We start from the raw sequence: 20,286 nt of genomic DNA, 5'->3' as shown, positions 1-20,286 counted from the left end.
CTGTCCGCACCAGCCACCTTGAGGAAAATCCCTGCACTGTCTCATGGATGTGTATAGCATTACTCTCAGCCAAGGAAGGCTTTAATTGCACTCTCTGTTTTCTCAACCAAACAACAGTATAAAGAATTTTGAGCCATTTCCCTCAAAACTGTCAAGACAGAAAAAAAAAAATCTGACACTTCATATGTGCTCATGCAGAAGGATGAGGCATTTCACATCTGCCCAAAACTATCACGTATAAAACACTGTTCTCAGTCACTTAAGAGCCTGACCGTCCAGGCTGCACATGATCCAGGTCTGGGACCTGCCCTCCCCGCCCTCCGCCCACCTTCCCCACCCACCTTTAACCTCCCCGAAAGCCGTAGTCCTTGCTTCACACCTGCCCCAAAATAAAGGCGGGGAGTGCAGGCCAGGCCCAGACAAAGACTGGTTCATTCTGCCGTCGGGGAAATAACCGAGCCAGTTTGAGACAACTGGCAAATATCAACCTAGGGATTACTGCGAGTTGGGAGGAGTCCGGCACCAGCCAAGGCGTTTCAGTGGCACAGTTCCCCACCTGCACCCCGCCTCCCTGCCTGTATATTCACTATGGTGTGGCCTGCCTTGTTCCATCTTCTGAAAAGCACAGGGCCCTGGCCCAGGGAGGCGGTACTCACGTCATGAAGCGGGTAGGCAGCCTCGTAGACGTTATTTGCTATCAGAGAGTTAATACCTAGGGAAGAAGGAAGATGAGAGCCTTAACAGTAGGGCAGGGGTTTCTCCACTTGACCTTGGTCTTCTGATGCATATGAACCCCCGCCTCCCCTCCGCCCGCTCAGCTGGGAACCACCGCCCTCTCCTCCAGATCCTCCCAGTGGAGACATTTCTGTCGGGCTTTAATGTCTTAGGATAAGACTGCCTTTTTTCATTTTCCAAATGCAAAGTTCTATTTGGATACCCAATGCCCTTCTCAAACGTCACCTTCGTCCTGTCCTCACACACTCAGACCCCTCCAGTCCCGGAGCCCTCAGCACCTCCAGGACCCCAATCGTCCGCTGAGAAGAGCTGTGTTTAGTGATGGCAGAGGAAGGACCAGATCGACTACTGCAACTAGAATCCATGAAAGGAGCCGTGAAGCATCGCCATTCTCCCCGCCACACACGCACCTTACCTGCCCTCATTTCTGGCCCCGCCTGGTCCTTCTCAGGGCAGTGCTTATTACTGTGTGTGACTGACCTGCCTTAACCATTAGACCCCTGAGCAGCCAGGCAGTGGTTTTCCAAGAGTGATCTGGGGAACCCAGGGGTGCCCTCATGACCTTTTCAAGGGGTTCCTAAGGTCAAAGCTCTTTTTAATACTAGTACTAAGACATCCGTCACTTTTCACACTCCTATTTTCTCACGGGTCTACAGCGGAGTTTGTGATGTGATGACGCCATCCTCTGATGGCTAATGGAACGTGGGCTTGTCTATCCTTATGCTTTAAACTCTGCTTGGTTTTAACTTCTAATCCAATAAATATGGATCAATATAACCCACCTAGACAAAAGCCCTGTGGGTGCTCTCAATAATGTTTGAGGTCCCAGGATCACAAAGTTTGAAAACCACATGACAAAGATCCTTTTTTTGGGGGGGGGGCCTTTTGACGGCCATACCCGTGGCATATGGAGGTTCCCAGGCTAGGGGTCGAATCGGAGCTGTAGCAGTTGGCCTACACCACAGCCACAGCAACACCAGATCCAAGCCACATCTGTGACCTACACCATAGCTCACTGCAGTGCCAGATCCTTAACCCACGGAGCGAGGCCAGGGATCAAACCCGCATCCTCATGGATCCCAGTCGAGTTTGTTAACCACTGAGCCACGAAGGGAACTCCGTGGATTCATTTTTTTAAATCCCAACAGTATTCCGCAGCGCTGGCACACGGCCAACCCGACTGTGAGCCTCTCTGAGCCTCTGACTCCCACAGACTCGCCACAAAGGACCTTCCATGCAGCACAGAGGCACAGTAACTAATTTGTTTCACTCCTGGTTTTGTTCAGAGATGCCAAAGTGCTGTGTGTTCTGACTCGGGTCGCCAGCTCCCAGATGGAGGGACTTCTGTCACACCAGCTCATGGCACCGAGAACACTGCTACTCGGGGACACACATTCCTTTGTCTCAAATACACTTTCTGCACTGAACCAGTCTTTCCAGAAAGATGGAAGACAGCAGTGCGACGAGGAGAAAACTGGGTTTCAAGGGAAACACGTACGACGTCTGAATGCGAGAGTCATCTACGTTCATAGGACTCTGGACAGAGAACAAGGTTGGGGAATAAATCTAGACAAGAGTTACTCATTAAAATGCATGGTTTTCCACCTCCCGTGCCCAGGCAGTGCCCCACCACACACGCAGAGACCTTGAGGGCTCTCCAACAGTCCTCTCCCCTCCACTAGCCTCCTCTTGCTGAAACTGTGCCCTTACTGGCCTCGAACGCCAGAACACGGGCCACGGGCGCATATGGAAGCAGAGGCCCTCTGGAGTCTGCAGAAGCGGCCACTCTTCCAGTAAGTTGATAGCCCCGTGTTCCAGTGCTGCAGCGTCACCAAAGGGCCAGTCTTTTCCCTGATTTTAAGTTTTCTCCTTGGCATGCACATAAAACATCAGAAACAACTGTAAAGGAAGGGGGAGGGAAGGAGTGCTGATGGGGGGGGGGACTCCAGGGGCTGAATGAGCTGCAGATTTGTCTTACTTGCAAGACTACAATTTCACTCTGAGCATCATTAATCAGTTCAAGAGCCACAACTGCAGCAATGCGAGGCCACCCGACCACCATCAAGGGGAGGGGTCCCAAGTCAGAGGTGGGTGGGAGGCGGTTCAAAGCTGCAGGGGGACTGTTGACATGGATAGAGGCTGAAGCATCACAGCCAGGTAAGGCTCCAGCTAGACCTGGCCCGATCCCTGCACCCACATCCACCTGCTGGTTGCCATGGTGGCAGTGGAAGGCTACACCTGCAGCCAGTCCCCAAAGTGCACAGAGAAGCTAAGCAGGTGGTGCACCTTCCTGCTCATTCTTGGCTTTGCTTAGCACAGGAGCCCAGGGTCTTCGAGCATCAGGCTGACCCCCTGAACTCCTGCATCCTGCAGCTAGAGCCTCAAAAATGATCTCGATTCTCTCGAGATCTAAAGCGCTGCACCCTCCTTCCCATGGGAAATAAAGCTCCTTGGCACCGAATGCTCACATCAATCCAGAGCATCGTCTGCTCCTTGTCCGGTGGCCTGGGAGGCATCTGAGGCCAAGGAGCCTGCCCCTTGCACTGGAGGTTCCCCTGGCAGCCACCTCATGGCTGGGGACCCAGAAGGGATAACGGCTGTTATCCAGGAGAGTAAGCAAGTTATCTCGGTATCTCCTCCGATTTATCACAGGCATCCTCCTTCCCGCTCCTCCCACTGTTTGTCAACCTACGCTGGTGACAGCACTTTAGCCGATCCGTCTGCCTCCTGAGAGAGGAAACCCAGACGAAGGGTCCTTCGCCTCAGAACCAAGATGATTCAGGTGATCAAACCTGAACTGTCCTAACCCAAGATAACCAGAGCCCCGAGACCCTGGAGTTGACGGGGTCTCTGTCCCCACCGCTGTGGACCTCCCCTTTTTCAGGGGATACCATTGGGTCAGCGGTCAGTGGCTGCTGGGTGGAGGGAGGCACTGGCCCATTAAGGGAGGGGGAGGCAGGAGGGGGAGAGGCAAGTTGAAAAGGAACCCCTCCTCCTCAGTCTCACCCAAGAATGGGAGCCGCTTTGGCCTCTCACCCACAGACTTCAGACACCAAGCTTCTACCCCCAAACAAGCATGGAAATCAGTTTGAAAGAAGAAAATAATCAAACGTGGTTTGTTGTTTTTTTTTTTTTTTTAAAGAGTCTCTGCTTTGAAAACTGAAATTCTGAATTTTTTCCTTTCTTTTCAGCAAAAAGGGCTAATTGGTTCCACTGCGCACCCTCCATCCGGCCATGACGGCGACGCTTTCTTCTTCAGACTGACATCCGAAGTTCTTCCTCTCCACTCTAGACCCAGGGAGAGGGACAGACCCAACCTTCTGTCCTCTTCATTCCCAGAAGGGGGGCGGGCACGCTGGGCACTTTTTCCTTTGCCCTCTCTCTCTCGCCCCAAAGAGTAGCAGCGCCTCAGCTCACACAAAGCATGGCTCACTAAGGACCTCCTTACTGGTCCCCAAAGTGCCCTTAAGTCACCGGCGACTTCAACTCTGTGGCTTAGAGGCTGATCCCTGAGGGGAAAGGCTCACCTTCTCCCTATGAGCAGCACTGGCCATGCCTCTGCACAGCCTGACCCAGCAACACCACCCCTCAGCATCCACAGGGCCAGGCCAGGGAACAGAGCAGGCCCTGGGACTGGTACCTGAAAACACACTCAGCGGCCGGGCATTTAGCTTCCAGAGCAGCTCCGGCTTCCTGGACCCGAAGGCTCACCCAAAGCCCGGCTTACCGTCGGCCTCCCAAAGAGAGTCCCGTTAAATCCACAAGTGCCACCGGGTGATGGGGACTCGCCTTCTAGTCCCTCTGGGCCAAACTCAGAGGAAACTTTTATCCATGGGGACAGGTACTTAGAGGGATGGTGCCGAACCCCCCAAAACTCATTTGGTTTTGATTCCTCCCCTCGCCATCCCCGCTCCCCCCTCAGAGCAGGGCCCAGTCCGCCCGGCGTTCTGCTTTCATCCCTCTACTCCCGCCGGACATAAATCTAAACCAGAGCCCCCAGACGGTGCATTTAACAGAGACTATATTTACCCATCACCAAATTGTCCTGACGTGTGCTTAATGACTTAAATGCTTTTAATCCCAAGCCTTTTCTTCTAACAAAATGTAAACCAGTTCGGCTGGATGAATGATAAACCAGATGTTTATAGCACACAACATGGCCTGGCTTTGGTCAAAATAATTAAGACATTGTCTCCCGAGTAGGGAGGAGAGATGCCCAAAGCACACATTTGTTTAAATGTTCTGACACCCAAACGTACGATGAAAATGGAACTCCATCAAGCTGTAATTTTTTTGTCCATGAAAATGGCAACAACTTTCACATGAAAGAAGAGGCAAGAGGCTGGTCACAAAGGCTTGGGCTTCCTTCCCCAGTAAAGTGCACTCGACAGGCATCCCAGGATGGGGGGAACTTTCAGGACCCTGATCTTGACCTTAGGGTGGGTTGATTAGGCGGTATTTTGGGGCTGGACCAAGTCTGGGACAGCCCCCAGGCTACCACCACCCAGCAGATCCCAGACTCATGGGTACACCCAGTTTGGTCCTGGGGTGTGTGCCAGCCCACCCTCCCCCACAACCAGGGCAAATGCGAGGGGAAGGGTGAGCCGTCTCTCCAAAAGAAAACCCCCAAATTAAAAGTGAGACCTGGGAGCTCCCATTGTGGCTCAGTGGAAGTGAATCTGACTAGTATCCATGAGGATGTGGGTTCGGCCCCTGGCCTCCCCTATTGGGTCGGGGATCCAGCATTGCTGTGAGCTGTGGTGTAGGTTGCAGATGCGGCTTGGATCCTGCATTGCTGTGGCTGTGGTGTAGGCTGGCAGCTGTAGCTCCAATTCAACCCGTAGCCTGGGAACGTCCTTATGCCACGGGCATAGCCCTAAAAAGCAATCATTTAATCAATCAAATAAAAGTGAGACCATTACCAAATGTCCATCCTTCTCCAAGGTCAGCCCCCCTTTCTCTGCCTTCTTATGCTAATTTTTACCCTTCTGCCCCTCCTTTCACCCAAAAATTAAAAAAAAAAAAAAAGAAAAGGAGACAAAAAGTCCAAGAGCCCCTACTGCAGGCTAGGACATTAAGAGAGACTGAATGCTGAATGTCTATAAAGCAAATGTTGGAAATCAACAACGAGGAGTTCCTGTTGTGGCGCAGCGGAAATGAATCCTACGAGGAACCATGAGGTTGCAGGTTCGATCCCTGGCCTTGCTCAGTGGGTCAAGGATCCAGCGTTGCCGCGAGCTGTGGTGTGGGTCGCAGACGTGGCTCAGATCTGGCATGGCTGTGGCTGTAGGCCGATGGCTACAGCTCCAATTTGACCCCTAGCCTGGGAACCTCCATATGCCATGGGTACGGCCCTAAAACAACAACAAAAAAAGAAAGAAAGAAAGAAAGAAAGAAAGAAAGAAAGAAAGAAAGAAACCCACAACGAAAAGTAAACCCTTCAGAGAGAAGGCTTAGTTGCATCTTAGGACTTCAGAAAAGCCATGGGCAGATTCCCAGAAGGCAGCACGTGGACCACTCTTCACGCTCCCAGAGGTGAGTTGGTCTAGAAGCCTGTGGCAGCCCAGCCTATCCTCATCCTCGTCTCCTTTTGGAGCTCCTAAGATCACCTGGGGAGTGGGTTAAAAATGCAGGTGTAGATGCTGGCCCTGAGATGCAGATGCAGCAAGTCCAGGCGGGCTGTGAATGGCCAGGCCTTTCACTGCGGCTGTCCATCCTGGCTGAGGCCCACCAACACCATGCAGCCTCGAGTCCCAGCCCTGGCTCTGGGCCCAGCACCCTGGGCACCCGGACAAAAAAGCCAGCCCCTCTCCAAGCCTGGTTGGTCCACAGGGAACTGACGCTGCTCCTTCAAATCAAAATCTAGGGAATGTTAGCACTCAAAGGAAGTGTCCAGACACAGAGGGACCCCCCCCTCCCCCGCCGCCTTAGTGTTAAAAAGGGAGAAACGGGTGCAGGGAGGGAAGTCAACCTAACCCAAGTCTCACGGTCTGTTGATCCTACAGCTGGATCTGGCACTTCTCCAGGCCATCTCCTCTCTGTTCCTTCTAGAAAAACACACTCTCCTCTCCTCCCTCTGACACGAATGGGCTCCCACGCTCCTGGGGTGGGCAGGCCAGAGGATGGCAGGAGGCTGCTCCCTTCAGGGCTGCCTCATCTGCCCAGCCCTGCCCATCATGACAGTAGCCCCTCGCCGGCCTCCTGGGTCCAGAGATGGGAACGGTTCTCCTGCTGCTAATTCCAGGTCACCATGCTACCCTGGCGTCCCCAACTCCCTGCCTACACCCTGTATTTAATTGGTCTCGCTATTAATCATCCCATCTTGAATGACCCTAATTGGAGTGAGTTCTTTGCTCCTGTGTGGACCCTAACTGATGCTCTGGAGCGGTCCCCACCGTGTCATCTGGATCTCTTGCTTTCCTTGCATATACCTCTCCCGCTAGGCAGCCATGAGCCTTATTCGCTCTTCTCAAATGTCACCTCAGATGTAAGCCCTGTCAGGGCAGGGATCTGTGTTTGGCGGATGCACTATTCTAGTCCCCAGTTCTAGGACGTGACAGATACGGAGAACACGAATAAACACGTGTGGAAGGAATGGATGTCACAGCGGGAAGACCTCAGCTTCCACCTTCGCTGGAAAAACCTTTCCCAATAACTTCGTCCATCCGCTAATTACTTAAAAGTGCCCAGAAGAAGAGCTGAGAACCTCGGGTTTCAATCCGGCTGCCAACCTCTAAGCCTGGGGTCTGTTGTCGATCTCGCTATTATGAAAACAATTACTATTGTTGAACAGACTCCACGTGGTGATTTTAAAGGATCCAACGAGATAAAGATGCGAAAGTGCTTTGCAAAACGTACAACGACATACGTGCGAGGGGCCCTTAGCATCCTGCTTGCAGGAAGACCTTCTGTGTCCAGAGATCTCCCACCTGGTCATCTCCGCTCTCACAACAGAGAACCCAGAAGAAGAACGATCTCTGTCTCACACAACCCATTCCTTAAGGGTGTGTACCTGACCACTGCAGAATCCTCCAGAACCTCCTTCAGGGCGTTCTCACTTTCTCTTTACCCCCAAATTCTAACGAGCTTGTTCTTCTGTGTCCCAAACAACAAAGCAAAACTCGAACTAGCAAAACTCAAGAGACAGAGGTTACCGGAGTCAAGAAAGCAAAACATCAGAGCATGGAGGGAAACCAACCCTCATGATATGCAAATAATCCCTGAGGAAAACACCAATAACCCTATATTCTTAGGGATGATCCCAAACCCTACAGAACAGCTTACACGTGCCTTTGGAGGGCGAATGTATGTTGGTACATCCCATATAAGCAAGCCGGGAATTGCAAGAGAGATTTCAGAAAAATCTCTATACCAAAAGATGTTGCCGAGGATTTCAAGGGCTGAGCCACTATGTTCCCCTCTCACTTTGGCTCAAGGTCAAGTCTGCAGCCCAACTGCAGAAACTAGAGGGCCGTATGGTTTGAATATTCGGAGTCTATTTTTTTCCTCCTAGTTTCCACATTCTATTTTGATTTGAGTTTTTCCTGGTTCTGATTTTTCAATTTATTATTTATATTACGCTGCTTTATTGTTTTTCTTGTAAGCCACCTCAGAAGTTTGGTGGAACAAGACAGGAATATAAATAAATCAATACATAAAGCTTGTATACAGCTTAATGCTTTGCAAAAGTAGGCACCGAAAAAAAAAAATCTTTTCTACTGAGAAGAAAGTGATCCTACTAGAAGAACAGATATATTTCTGCATTATTAGCATCGTGAGTTTCATTTTTCCTTCTTCTATGTCTCAGCTTTATCATCTTGTCCATCTTGTTCTCATTTCCACTGTAATCGAGGACAATGGGAGAGGGAGTAAAGCTGGGTAAATGGGTCATGAAAGTAATGACGATATGAAAGGTAATTCCAAGGATGCAGGATCAAGGAAAATTCCTTGGAAAACACTTCCAAGCACAATTCCCGTTCTTCCTTTTTCTTTCTGCTTTATGAGGCAACGCTCCTCGGGAGGAGATCTAGTCAACTCCAGCCCATTTGTGCTTCTCTATAAAACCAGCAAGAGGAGCAAGAAAATCCAAATTGACCCACGGCTCAAAGCCCCCTGTGATCCTGGGGCTGGACAGTGTTATCACAGTCCTCATTCTTTCTGATCTTCCAAGTACGACGGTAAGTTTGGCCAAAAAGCTTAAAGGGTCCTTGGTTATTCCCAGGAAGAAGTCAAACAACCTGGAAACTGGCCTTCAGAGGTCTCCTCTGCTGGGAAGCAGATTTCACGTGTTCCCTGGTACGAGCTAGCAAATCGTCAGGGACCCCTGGGGGACCAACAGCCCCATAGAGACGCAGCCTAACGCCACCCCGGGTCTGCTGCATCGTGACGGTGGTGGAGCCAGGACTGGAGCAAGGGAGCCCAGGGCGTCAGTCTGTGACCCTGGACAGGCCACTCATCCTCTCCGTGCCCGCAGGGACGACAGATAACTCCTGAAACACCCACTTTCCCTGGGAGCCACGAATCGAAGAGCAGATACTTTAGGTTACTGCCGAGAGGCAGCCGTGAAAGGCGGCTGTTCCTGCGCTCCCTTTGCCCTCTGTATGTCTCTAGGATTGTCCCTCCCAGGTTATCTCGCAATTATCTTTGTACACGTCCGTCTGCATGGCTAAACTAAGAGCCCCGTGAGGAGAGAAATGAAGTCAAGTTCATCTCGCCTCTCTGAGTCTATACCATCAACGTAGCAGGTGCTAAATGTTTTCTGAATGTCCAAAGAGAAAGAAATTTTTGAACACTACTCAACGACGACAAAATCCTTAAGATGTGACATCACCAAAACACCCAGATCCTCAAAGGGAAAACAAAACAAAACAAAAGAGAAAACTTCTGTGTTAGAGCAGAGGGTCTCGTATGACCTTTCCACAATTTGGAGGCTGTCCCTTGAAATAAACTTTACTTTTTAAGGACTTTCCAGTTGACAAAACAAACTAACATTCTCCTATGTAATTTTTACCAGAAAAGAAAAATTTCTGCAAGATAGATAAGTCACTATCCCCACTTTACATAAAAGGGAAAAACAGAGTTGGAGAGAGGGTAAGACACTGCCCACGAACACATGTCATCAGGAACTCAGCAACAACTACTATAAAACTAGCAGGTTGGGCATGTTTAATTAATTCACTAAACCACATCAACTGAGTGGAATGTGCAGGGCAGACAGCCAGGTGCACTGGGGCATAAACAATGATTCAGACACAACTCAAGGACTGTCCTGGGAGTCTAAGCCACAGACATAGAATAAGCACCAAGAAAAGATACTGCGGAGTTCCCACTGTGGCTCAATGGGTTAAGGATCTGACATAGTGTCTGTGAGGGTGCAGATTTGATCCCTGGCCTCACTCAGAGGGTTAAGGATCTGGCTTTGCCGTGAGCTGTGGTGTAGGTCGCAAATATGGCTCAGCTCCCAAAAGCTGTGGCTGCAGCATAGGCCCGCAGCTGCAGCTCTGATTCCACCCCTGGCCCAGGAACTCCCATATGCTGCAGGTGTGGCCCTAAAAAAATATTTAAAAAAGAAGAAAAGACACTGAGCTTAATGGCACTGATGGCTGGATGGCCTCTGAGGAGAGGGCATTAAGGGAAAACCCGGGGGCAGAGACGTTTGGTCTGGGGATGGGCCTGGGTGAGACGTGGGAAAGGCCATCCAGGCAGAGGGAACAGCCAGAACGAAAAGCCAGAGGGCAGTAACCACGTGAACAGGGAGAGAAGCAGGAAAGAGAGGAACGAGGTGGCCGTGGATGGCATTGAGACGTTGATTTTCAGGTTCAGGGGACATTTCAACAGCGGTATCCAGCCAACTGTTGGAAAGGCTGTTCCGAAACAGGTGAGAGAAGCAGGAATAGAGGTTTGCAGTTGCAAGCTTTCCGCACAGGGCGAGAGGGAGGAGGCCAAGGAAACGGGGAGAAGACAACATCCAAAATGGGGGAGAAGGAAGAGGATGCCAAGAGAGTGTGGTCCCTGAGGGGGAAACGGGACAGCCGACTGGGAGGTCAGCACCACCTCCCTGGATGCCAGAGGATGAAGGCTCAGTGGGAAGGTTTGGGAGGATGCAGAAGCATGAGGATGGGAGAAAAGGCCACCAAATGTCGCCAGTACTAAGTCGCCTGTGACACCTGAGGGATGGTTCTGGTCCCACCAAGGGGCGTGTGAGAAGATAAAAGGCAGGTGGATGGAACTGAGGAGCGAGCTGGGCTAGAAGTGATGACAAATGCCAGAACTTTGACAGAGGCCACGAGAAAATACAAATCCATCCTAAGACCCCTTGACTCCTCTGGTGGTCCCCAGTTACAAGCGCTCAAAGGGGGGCCTTCGGTCGATCCCATATATTCAGGGGCTGAGGCATCCCCATCACTCGCTCGTCAGCCCTGCGCTCTAGACAAACATCACATAAAAGATTTTATTTTTTTAAAATTCCAGTCGTACTTAAAACTTTGGCAGCACTATTCACCGTAGCCAAGACAGGGAAACAGCCGAACTCCATCAGCAAGATTAAGATGCGGTATGTGTATACAACGGATATTATTCAGCCATAAAAAAGCATGAAATAATGCCATTTGCAGTAACATGGATGGACCTAGAAATTACCATACCAAGGGATATAAGTCAGAAAGAGAAAGACAAATACCACATGATATCACTTACATGTGGAATCTAAAACATGGCACAAAGGACCTTATCTACAGGACAGAAACGGACCCACAGACACAGAGGACAGATGCGCGGTTGTCAAGTCAAGGGAGAGGGGGAAGGAGTGGGACGGACTGGTAGTTTGGGGTTAGCAGATGCAAACTATTACATTTAGAATGGATAAGCAGGGAGTTCCTGTTGTGGCACAGTGGTTAGTAAACCCAACTAGCATCCATGAGGATGAGGGTTCCATCCTTGGCCTCGCTCAGTGGGTTAAGGATCCTGAGCTGCCGTGAGCTGTGGTGTAGGTCGCTGACACGGCTTGGATCCCACGTTGCTGAGGCTCTGGCGTAGGCCGGCAGCTACAGCTCTGATTGGGCCTCTAGCCTGGGAACTTCCATATGCCACGGCTGCAGCCCTAAAAAGCAAATTAAAAAATTTTTGTTTAAATAGAATGGATAAGCAATGAGGTCCTACACAGCAGAGGGAACTATATCCAGTCTCCTGGGATAGAACATGATGGAAGATAATATTTTTTAGAAAAGATGGATATCTATGTATGATTAGGTCACTTTGCCGTATGGCAGAAATGGGTACATTATAATCAACTATACTTTAAAAATTTTAAATAAAAAAATGAAACTTTGTAATATGATGACATCAAAGCAGGGTTATATATAATCACCCCCTTGAGAGGTTCTGCTCAGCTCTAAAAATGCTGTCACTATACACTGATTGCTTCTGTACCCTTCCCTGGGCCCCACAGAAACGCTCTGCCATCGTGGTTACAGTTCCTCAGCTTGACTGCCTGCTTTATTCCCCAGACTTGCCCCTAAATGACTCTTGTCAACTCAAAGCTGCCTCAAAAGCCAAAGGGGTGCCACCTCAGAGCGTGGTCTGGTTCCAGGAAGCACTTTCCAAAGCTGTTCTGAGTGACGAGTGACGGCAGCCCCTTCAGAAAGAGAGCGATGGTGCGGGCAGGATGCCGCGTGCACACCTGAGCTCACGGCTGACCCCAGCCGTCACCTGTGGCTTCTCCACAGTCCATCAGCACCGGGCTGCTTGCCTTATACCGCAAGTGCCCACATGCTGAGGGTCCTGCTTCCAAGACAAACGCCCCCAGATTCAAAAAAGGAACCACAAGGCAAACAGGTTCAGCCAGGTATGGTGACAAGGACTCGGGACTCAGAAGAGGCACTTTCAGACTAACTCGCCCTATCTGGGGGTCTGTTTCTTTACACATCAAGTGAGGGCCTTGGGCTAAAACGCCCTAAGACACCTTTCTTCTTAAAAAACAAACAAGTAAAAACCTGCAGTGATCTGGGCGGTTGTTAAACTCTTTTGGAGACTGTGAACAGAGAGGAGCTGAAGGATCGGGATCAAGGGCCAGGTGTCGGCGCTGGTTCAGGGAAAGGAGACAAAAAGACAAAGAGAGCAGGAGTGAAGGTCAGGGAGCAGCGCAACCCCATGAGAAAGCGGGCTCCCTCTGCTCCCCGGAAGGCAGGGTATTGCTTCTGCCTCCGCAGATGTCTGCTCTCTGTTGAAAGGACAGCTCTAGCTCCTGACTCCCCATCAGCACCGTCCGCGGTGGGAGGGTCCTTACCCATCGAATTGTTGGCTCGAGAGCAGGTCGTGCGCTTCAGGATCTCATGCACCTAAAAGAAGGACAGGACAAGAGCAGGGCCATGAGTGCCTGGGCCATGGGGCGTCCCCAGCCTCGGGGGACCAAGGGGAGGGAAGGGGGGGAGCAGGCGGCGTGGAGCTCAGGGACTATGAGTCAAACCCACTCACAGGGGAGAGCTTTGAGGAAGCAAAGCATCCAACCCCTCACTCGCGCCCCGCTGCGCCCCACCCTGCAACATAAAGAAAAGCCTATAAATTGATTGCGGTTACAGGAAGAAAGGGGAGCCTAGGCCCACAGGCCTCTAGAGGGCCAAAAGGAAGAGGAGAAGGAAGGTGACAAGGAGTGGGGGCACCCTTGCCCGCAACCAGCCCCTTAGGGAAACATGAAAGCTCTCTATCACCTGGAAAAGGACCCTTGCATCTTGGTCCTTGGTGCTATCACTTCTCTGTTTTCTCCCCTAAGTCCCCATCTTGCCCCCCCACAAGTCGGGGTGGGTCCCAAGGACTCCGCATCCCAGGCTGCTGCCCGATGACCACTGCATGTTAATGGGCCCACAAGCCTCTGACGGTGGGTGCTGAGGGGATCTCAGCCAAAGAAGCAGGACTCGGGGGCAGGGGGTGGGGGGCAGTGCGTAAACCTGCTGGCCGCCTGGTGCCCTCCAAGGGGTCCCAAGACCGCGCCCAGCTCTAAGGGGTCGCCCAGTGAGGAAGTCCGCATGGGAGCTCACAGCTGGGCTGCCCAGACACTCTCAGAGAAGGGGATACGGGGAGATGTTTACAGATGCGGGTAAGGGGCCCGGACCAAAGTCCTCGGACTAAAGTCTGAGACAAAACTCAAGGCTCTTTTCTCCCAGTCACAGTGTGGGATGAACTGGGGAAAGGGCAGGAGGGAAAGGAAGAAGCTTCCAGAACGAGAAAAGATGTGTAACTCCATCGTCCTTCACACCCCCACGTTCCAGCCACAGACCTAGAAGAGGTGGTAAATAAATAACTGCCAGCAGAATGGGGCCCAAGAACGCTGAACTCACTTACGATGCAGTGCAGTAATCAACAGCCATAATAATTAAAAACAGTATTTATGTGGCCATCTATTATTGTACAAGCACTTTGCAATTATTGGGTAATTTCTGCAACACCCCGTAATGCCCCCGCAGGCATGGGACCCAAGCCCAGGGGACAAATAAATAGCTTGTAACAGCATCAGCTGAAACAATGAGAGGTTGATGCTGTTTTTCCCGTAAGAAGATAAAAGAAATCACATGCCCATGTTAAATCTTCCTAGAGCCCTAGGCCAGGGGACCTGAGGTGTCTTCTTGCCTGTCCTGCAAGCAGCATCAAGGCCGTGTTTTCAGCATGACCTGGAAAGGCTCTGCAGCTTCCCCCCATCACCTGTTCCCTCCTGCCCGTCTCGTCACCCTGCTGACTTACTTGCAAGTCCCTAAAGGCACCTAACCCTTCTTCTTCCTCCTGCTGACTTCTTTCCTAGGGATCCATGGAAACACGCTGCCCTGTTTCCACTGTGGTCTGCATTCCTTGGACCCCTCTTTCTCACTCCGTCCACGGGCTGGACGCTCTCCGGGTGAGCGGGCGGGGATAAAGAGAGCAGTGAACAGAGCCGCCCTCCAACTCAGACTGGGGCCCGCAGGGCACAAGCCAAACGCAGATTACATGCGACTCAACCAGCCCGCAACATTCAAAACCTTGAGGTCAAAAGGCAAAAGGACAGGAGAAGAACGGCGACTTCCTACTGCCCAGGCTGGGAACCGTGTTCTTGGACCAAGTGGCCCGCTCCTGCCTTCCCTGCAGCATAAATGCCCAGGCCTCCTTTGGAAAATGACAGGAGGGAACACAGCCGTCTGGCAATGAATGAGCCCTCATTTGGACACAAAAGATCTGCCTGAATTTTTTCAATGCATTGCATCTCAGAACCTCTGTGTCCTCAACTCTCAAGCAAAGGAGTCACCGGATGAGCCAAAAGCCCCCACCAGCGTCCACATTCCCTGACTTTGTGATTCCGAGAAGGGCCTGGGTGGAGACACCCCTCTCCAAACGAGAGTGGAGAGAGTTGTCGGCTCGTGGGATGGAAAGCTTCTGGATACCCCTCCCAGCTGCTAGGCAACTCCAAGCAAAGGGTGATGGGACCCCCCCCCCAGTCCCTCCCCAGCCCACCACCCTGTCTACTTACGATGCGGCTACGGGTGGCGTTATCAAAGAAGGTGTCCTTGTCCTGAATGTTGTACCTGGAGACAAGGAGAAAGCAGAAGGTCAGCTCATTCCACGACCCTTGTCCTGGAACCACTGTCACCCCAGACCTGGAGGAAACCTCTGAAAGCAGCACAGCAAAGGGTGTCTCACACACACACACACACACACACACAGGCACACACATACTCACAATGTTTATGCTCTTTTGAACCCAGTAACTCTGAAAACTTGTCATAGAACTGTAGCATCGGGAAAATAAATTCCACAGCAGAAAAAAGTTCCATGAATAAAAATGTCCATTACAAAGTTACTTATAATAAAGATTATGGAGCCAAGAGCAATTCCAAAACCTGACGGACAGATTCTCATGCAGCTGCTGGAAATTATAGTCATGAAACCTTAACAACAGAAAATTATTTTACCAAGGTGTAAAAATTAAAATATATAGGGGAGTTCCCGTCGTGGCTCCTCGGAAATGAATCTGACTAGCATCCATGAGGACGCAGATTCGATCCCTGGCCTTGCTCATTGGGTTAAGGATCCAGTGTTGCCGTGAGCTGTGGTGTAGGTTGTAGACTCGGCTCGGATCCCTCATTCCCCATGGCTATGATATAGGCCAGGAGCTACAGCTCTGATTCGACCCCTAGCCTGGGAACCTCCATATGTCGCGGGTGCAGCCATAAAAAGACAAAAAAATAAAGTATGTAAAGAGGAGTCCTGTGCATGAACAAAGACAGTAAAATACAACAACAACAACAAAAAAGTATAGTTTTAAGATGCTGGTGTATAATTGCTTTTCAAGTTTTCATTTCATGTTGTCGCTGTTGTTACATTAATTAGACACCAAACTCCTAATCATGAAAGACCTGTATCTGTTCTAAACTTCAAGTGTTGACCCTTCACTCAAAAAAACACCTGTACAACTGTTTTCAGGGCACACAAATGCCTGAACCATGTCCCTGGCCCCCCTGGAGCCCACCCACTGGAGGGGAGGGGTTTCTAAATAATTGATGCACAGCAGGATGTGACCATATTGAGACCATTGCTAAGGAAACTCAGAGGATGGAGAGGGTGGCTGGGTGTTAAGAACTGGGTGTTTTTTGTTTTTTGGTTTTTGTTTTTTGTTTTGTTTTTTTTTGCTTTTTAGGGCCACACCTGCAGAATATGGAAGCTCCCAGGCTAGGGGTCAAATTGGAGCTGCAGTCCTATGCCACAGCCTGCAACCTACACTGTAGCTTGAGGCAATGCTGGATCCTTAACCCGCTGAGCAAGGCCAGAGATTGAACCCACATCCTCATGGATACTAGTCGGGTTCTTAACCTGCTGAGCCACAACGGAACTCCAAGAACTGATTCACAGAAGCTGAGTGGATGGAAGAGTGTGAGAGGTGACAGTTCAGATTCCACACTGGGGAGGAAGGGCCCCAGGGAAGGGGAGACGTGGAGGACGTACTGGATACCAAAAGTAGAGCTGGCCAGGAAGTCAACATGCCACTTACTTCTGCATGACCTGGGACAGACCCTGGACCTTGGGTTCCTCTCTACAGTGGAGGGACAGTTCCATCCGGACAGCCACTTCACAAGAAGGGTGTGATACTGTGATTTATGATATAGTTTATATATCATATATAAATATATAATTATATATATAATTATATATATTGGTCTCCATCCACGGTTCCTGGCTCACAGCTCCCCAAGCCCTGGGAATTTTCTGAGTGATAAGAGCAATTGGAGCATCTTTTGTTATGGTATTTGGTCTCCTGTCCTCTGTTCCTGAAATCCATGTTAGATAATAATTCTGTACACGTGCACATGCTCCCTCATTGAATTCTCACCCCCTCACGATTCTCATACCCACTCTGGTCACCAAGAGCCATCAAGGCGAAACACGTGTCTTATTACTCATAACAAGCCCCTTTCAACTACCAAGTTTTTTTTTTTTTTTCCACCAAGTTTATGATATTGAGGTGACTGATGCTGGAAATCCCCTAGAGATGAGGCTGGTCGCCAGGGAAACCACTGGGGATTGAAGGTAGTTTCAGACTCATCCCCTGATTTCCTGGGAGCAGAGCGGGGAGTGGAGGTTGAATCCATCCCCAATGGCCAAGGATTTGATCCCCATGGCGATGGAATGAAACCTCCATAAAAACCCAGAAGGATGGGGTTTGAAGAACTTCTCAGCCGGTGAGTCAGAAGGCTTTCATGGTGAGCCCAAAACTCCTCAAGGACAGAAGAAGCTCCTTTGTTGGGACCTTGCTCTGTGTGTCCCTGCATGTGGCTGTGGATTCACACCCTTAAACACCCTGTACAACAAACAGGTAACCGAGCGAGTATACATTGGTTTCCTGAGTTCTGTGAGCCACTCTAGCAAATTAATCCAACCCAAGGTGGGGGGGGGCGTGGGAATCTCTGATTTGTAATGAGTTGGTCAGAAGCACAGGGGACAACCTGGCCTTGCTTAGGCATCTGAGGCAGAGGGCAGCCTTGTGACACTGAGCCCCCAGCTGGGAAACCCGATGCTATTTCCAGGTAAATAGTGTCAGAAGTAAATTGAATTGTAGGCCATCCAGCTGGTATCGGAGACTGTTTTGGTGGTGCAGGAAACCCCCCCTACACACACGCATTAGAACAGGTGACCAGAATGGGTACGAGAATCGTTCGGGGGTGAAAGTTCAATGAGGGAGCATACACACGTGTACAGAATTGTTATCTAACATGACAAAGACGGGCAGGAGATGGTACCCAGTAGGAGATGGTACCCAGTGAATAAAAAAAAATGCAGCCCCTTGATGCCACACCTCCTCCAAAGGGACAGATCCTATAGCTTCTCTGCCTTCCTAAGCCCTTTTCTCTCCCTCTCATCACTCCTGATAGTCTGATCTTCTCATTGGCTCCTAAAACAGAATGAGTGCTTGGCTGCTTCACCACCCACTTCCCGCCCATGACGGCCCCTTCCAAAGGCTTCCCAAAGGGCCATCCCCAGACAAGACCTTATCCCTCTCGTGGCGGGGGGGGGGCGTTGTGCAGGGAGGGGGGTCTCAGAATCAGCAAGGGCACAAGCAGGCAGCTGAGGGGACAGGAATCCAGCTTTGTCCACCGTCTCTCTGGTTCATCATAACAGGTTGAAACCCTCTTAGACTGGGAACCGGGCAGAGGGGTGCCCCCTCAGAAGGTCAGCAAGTATCTGACCCAAGGGTTCCTGGCTGTCTGCTCCCTGGTTCTCCATCCTTCACAGAAATGACTACAATGGCAGGTTTCCCCAGAAGCTGCTGGGTGAATATGTAGGAGCTATTTTTGAGCTCATCTCGCTCAGGGAAGGGCATTCAGAGGCAGGTTGTAGAGACCATTCCACCTTGAGGGCGTGCTTCCCCTCCGGTCTCCCAGCCCTCAGGGTGAACCAAGACACCCATGGTACTGAATGGCCCTTCCCATCCTCTCTCACAGCCGCCCCCCACAGCGCCAATACTCACAGGTACATTTTCTCCCTGGAGAACGGGTAGGAGAGGTTTTTCATCCTGCTGTTACTGTGCTCCGGGACCCGGGGCTTCAGGGGTGAGCTCAGCTTCTGCAAAATCTTGTTGAACGTCTTGGCGATGCTGCCTTCTGACTTGATCTCATACATCTACGAAAAGGCAAAGCCACCAGTGTGAAAAGGAGGCCACGCCCAACACTCAGAGGAGAAGGACTCGCAGCCAGAGTGGCCGGGGGCTCAGATCCAGCAGCGGTCCTTCTCTTCCTCCGTTGCTTTCTCAAGGTTGTGCACCCCTCCAATTATTTGTGCGAATGGGGGTGACCTGTGTAGAGAAACCAGTGAGGAGCCCAAACGTCCTTATGGCTTTGGTATAACATCACAGAAGACCAACTGTGTAACAGTCATCATATCACGTGTGTTACACAAATGAGCTCCAAGGGACCCCACAACCCAGCCAGGCAGGTAATTATTCTCCTATTACACTGAGGAAATTAAGGCTCAGAAAGGGGAGAAGTAGACAAAGGTCACAGAGGATGCTACTGGGTGACTGTTTGGATTTAACTCGTGTCACCCACACCCCGAAGTGATCATCCAGCATCACCTCTCTTGTGTCCCTCTTAGGAAATATCTAATAAATGAGTCTGCCTTCCAAGTATTCAACACCTACTGAGCACCTGCCTTGAGTAAAGCAGAGCTGGTACCAAGATAATCACTGGTATTTAAAGTATCCACAGGAGTTCCCATTGTGGCACAGCAGAAACAAATCCGACTAGGAACCATGAGGTTGTAGGTTCGATCCCTGGCCTCGCTCAGTGGGTTAAGGATCCGGTGTTGCCGTGAGCTGTGGTGTAGGTTGCAGACGCAGCTCGGATCCTGTGTTGCTGTGGCTCTGGTATAGGCAGGCAACTACAGCTCCGATTAGACCCCTAGCCTGGGAATCTCCATGTGCCACAGGAGCAGCCCTAGAAAAGGCAAGAAGACCAAAAAAAAAAATTACCTTATAAATACTTTTCATGAATAAGGCTTGAACAGATACGGGCAAAGACCTTCCAAGCAAACACAAAACTAGAAAAGCTCAAGCTGGATGTAAGATGGGTTTGAATGGCCTGGTTTCTTTGGCGTTCAGGGTTCTGATGGGGGGATAGTGCTGATGGAGGCAGAAAGGTGCAAGGAGATCAGCGCACGGAGAGCCGGCTGAGCAAGGCACCTAATCTGCAAACGGTATGAACGGGGACAACATCCGAGCTGTGAATCAAGAAACAAATCCCATGGAGCTGTGCAGGAAGAAGAAGGAGCCAGCCTTCTGAAACGAGGGGATCGTTAAGCTCTAGGAACATAGACCATCCCGTAAGCATCTCCTATGCGCCTGGCTCTCGATGAACCTCAGTCCTAATCGTAAAAATGTGCTGCAAAACCAGGAGGGGTTAAGAATCTCAGTCAAGAGCACAAGCGTGTCCACCAGATCATAAATGCTGGAGCATCTGACCCCTTGGGCAGGGCCTGGGACCTTGACTGCTGTACTCCACCCCTTCCTTTGTTGAAACAAGCGGATGGTTGGGGAAAAGCCGT

General features: G+C 50.7%; 1 protein-coding gene across 6 annotated transcripts in view; it reads right to left on the bottom strand.

Moving 5' to 3' along the window:
- ANO2 (anoctamin 2) overlaps window positions 1–20,286 on the bottom strand; it is a 344,114-nt gene that overhangs the window by 225,349 nt on the left and 98,479 nt on the right. For all 6 annotated transcript variants that reach the window (XM_084956923.1, XM_021092435.2, XM_084956919.1 and 3 more), the window contains 4 exons: window positions 18,716–18,867; window positions 15,224–15,278; window positions 13,019–13,070; window positions 657–712 (listed from right to left, as the gene is read on the bottom strand). In XM_084956923.1, coding sequence (XP_084813049.1) covers window positions 657–712; window positions 13,019–13,070; window positions 15,224–15,278; window positions 18,716–18,867 — 315 coding nt within the window. The remainder of the gene's footprint in view (window positions 1–656; window positions 713–13,018; window positions 13,071–15,223; window positions 15,279–18,715; window positions 18,868–20,286) is intronic.

This window comes from Sus scrofa, chromosome 5 (assembly GCF_054392235.1).
Source record: "Sus scrofa isolate SSC_HxYL_T2T_F1_AM1 chromosome 5, Sscrofa_HxYL_maternal_Yorkshire_Landrace_v2.0, whole genome shotgun sequence".
Lineage (NCBI taxonomy): Eukaryota > Metazoa > Chordata > Mammalia > Artiodactyla > Suidae > Sus > Sus scrofa.
This window is presented reverse-complemented; position numbering and strand designations above follow the sequence as displayed.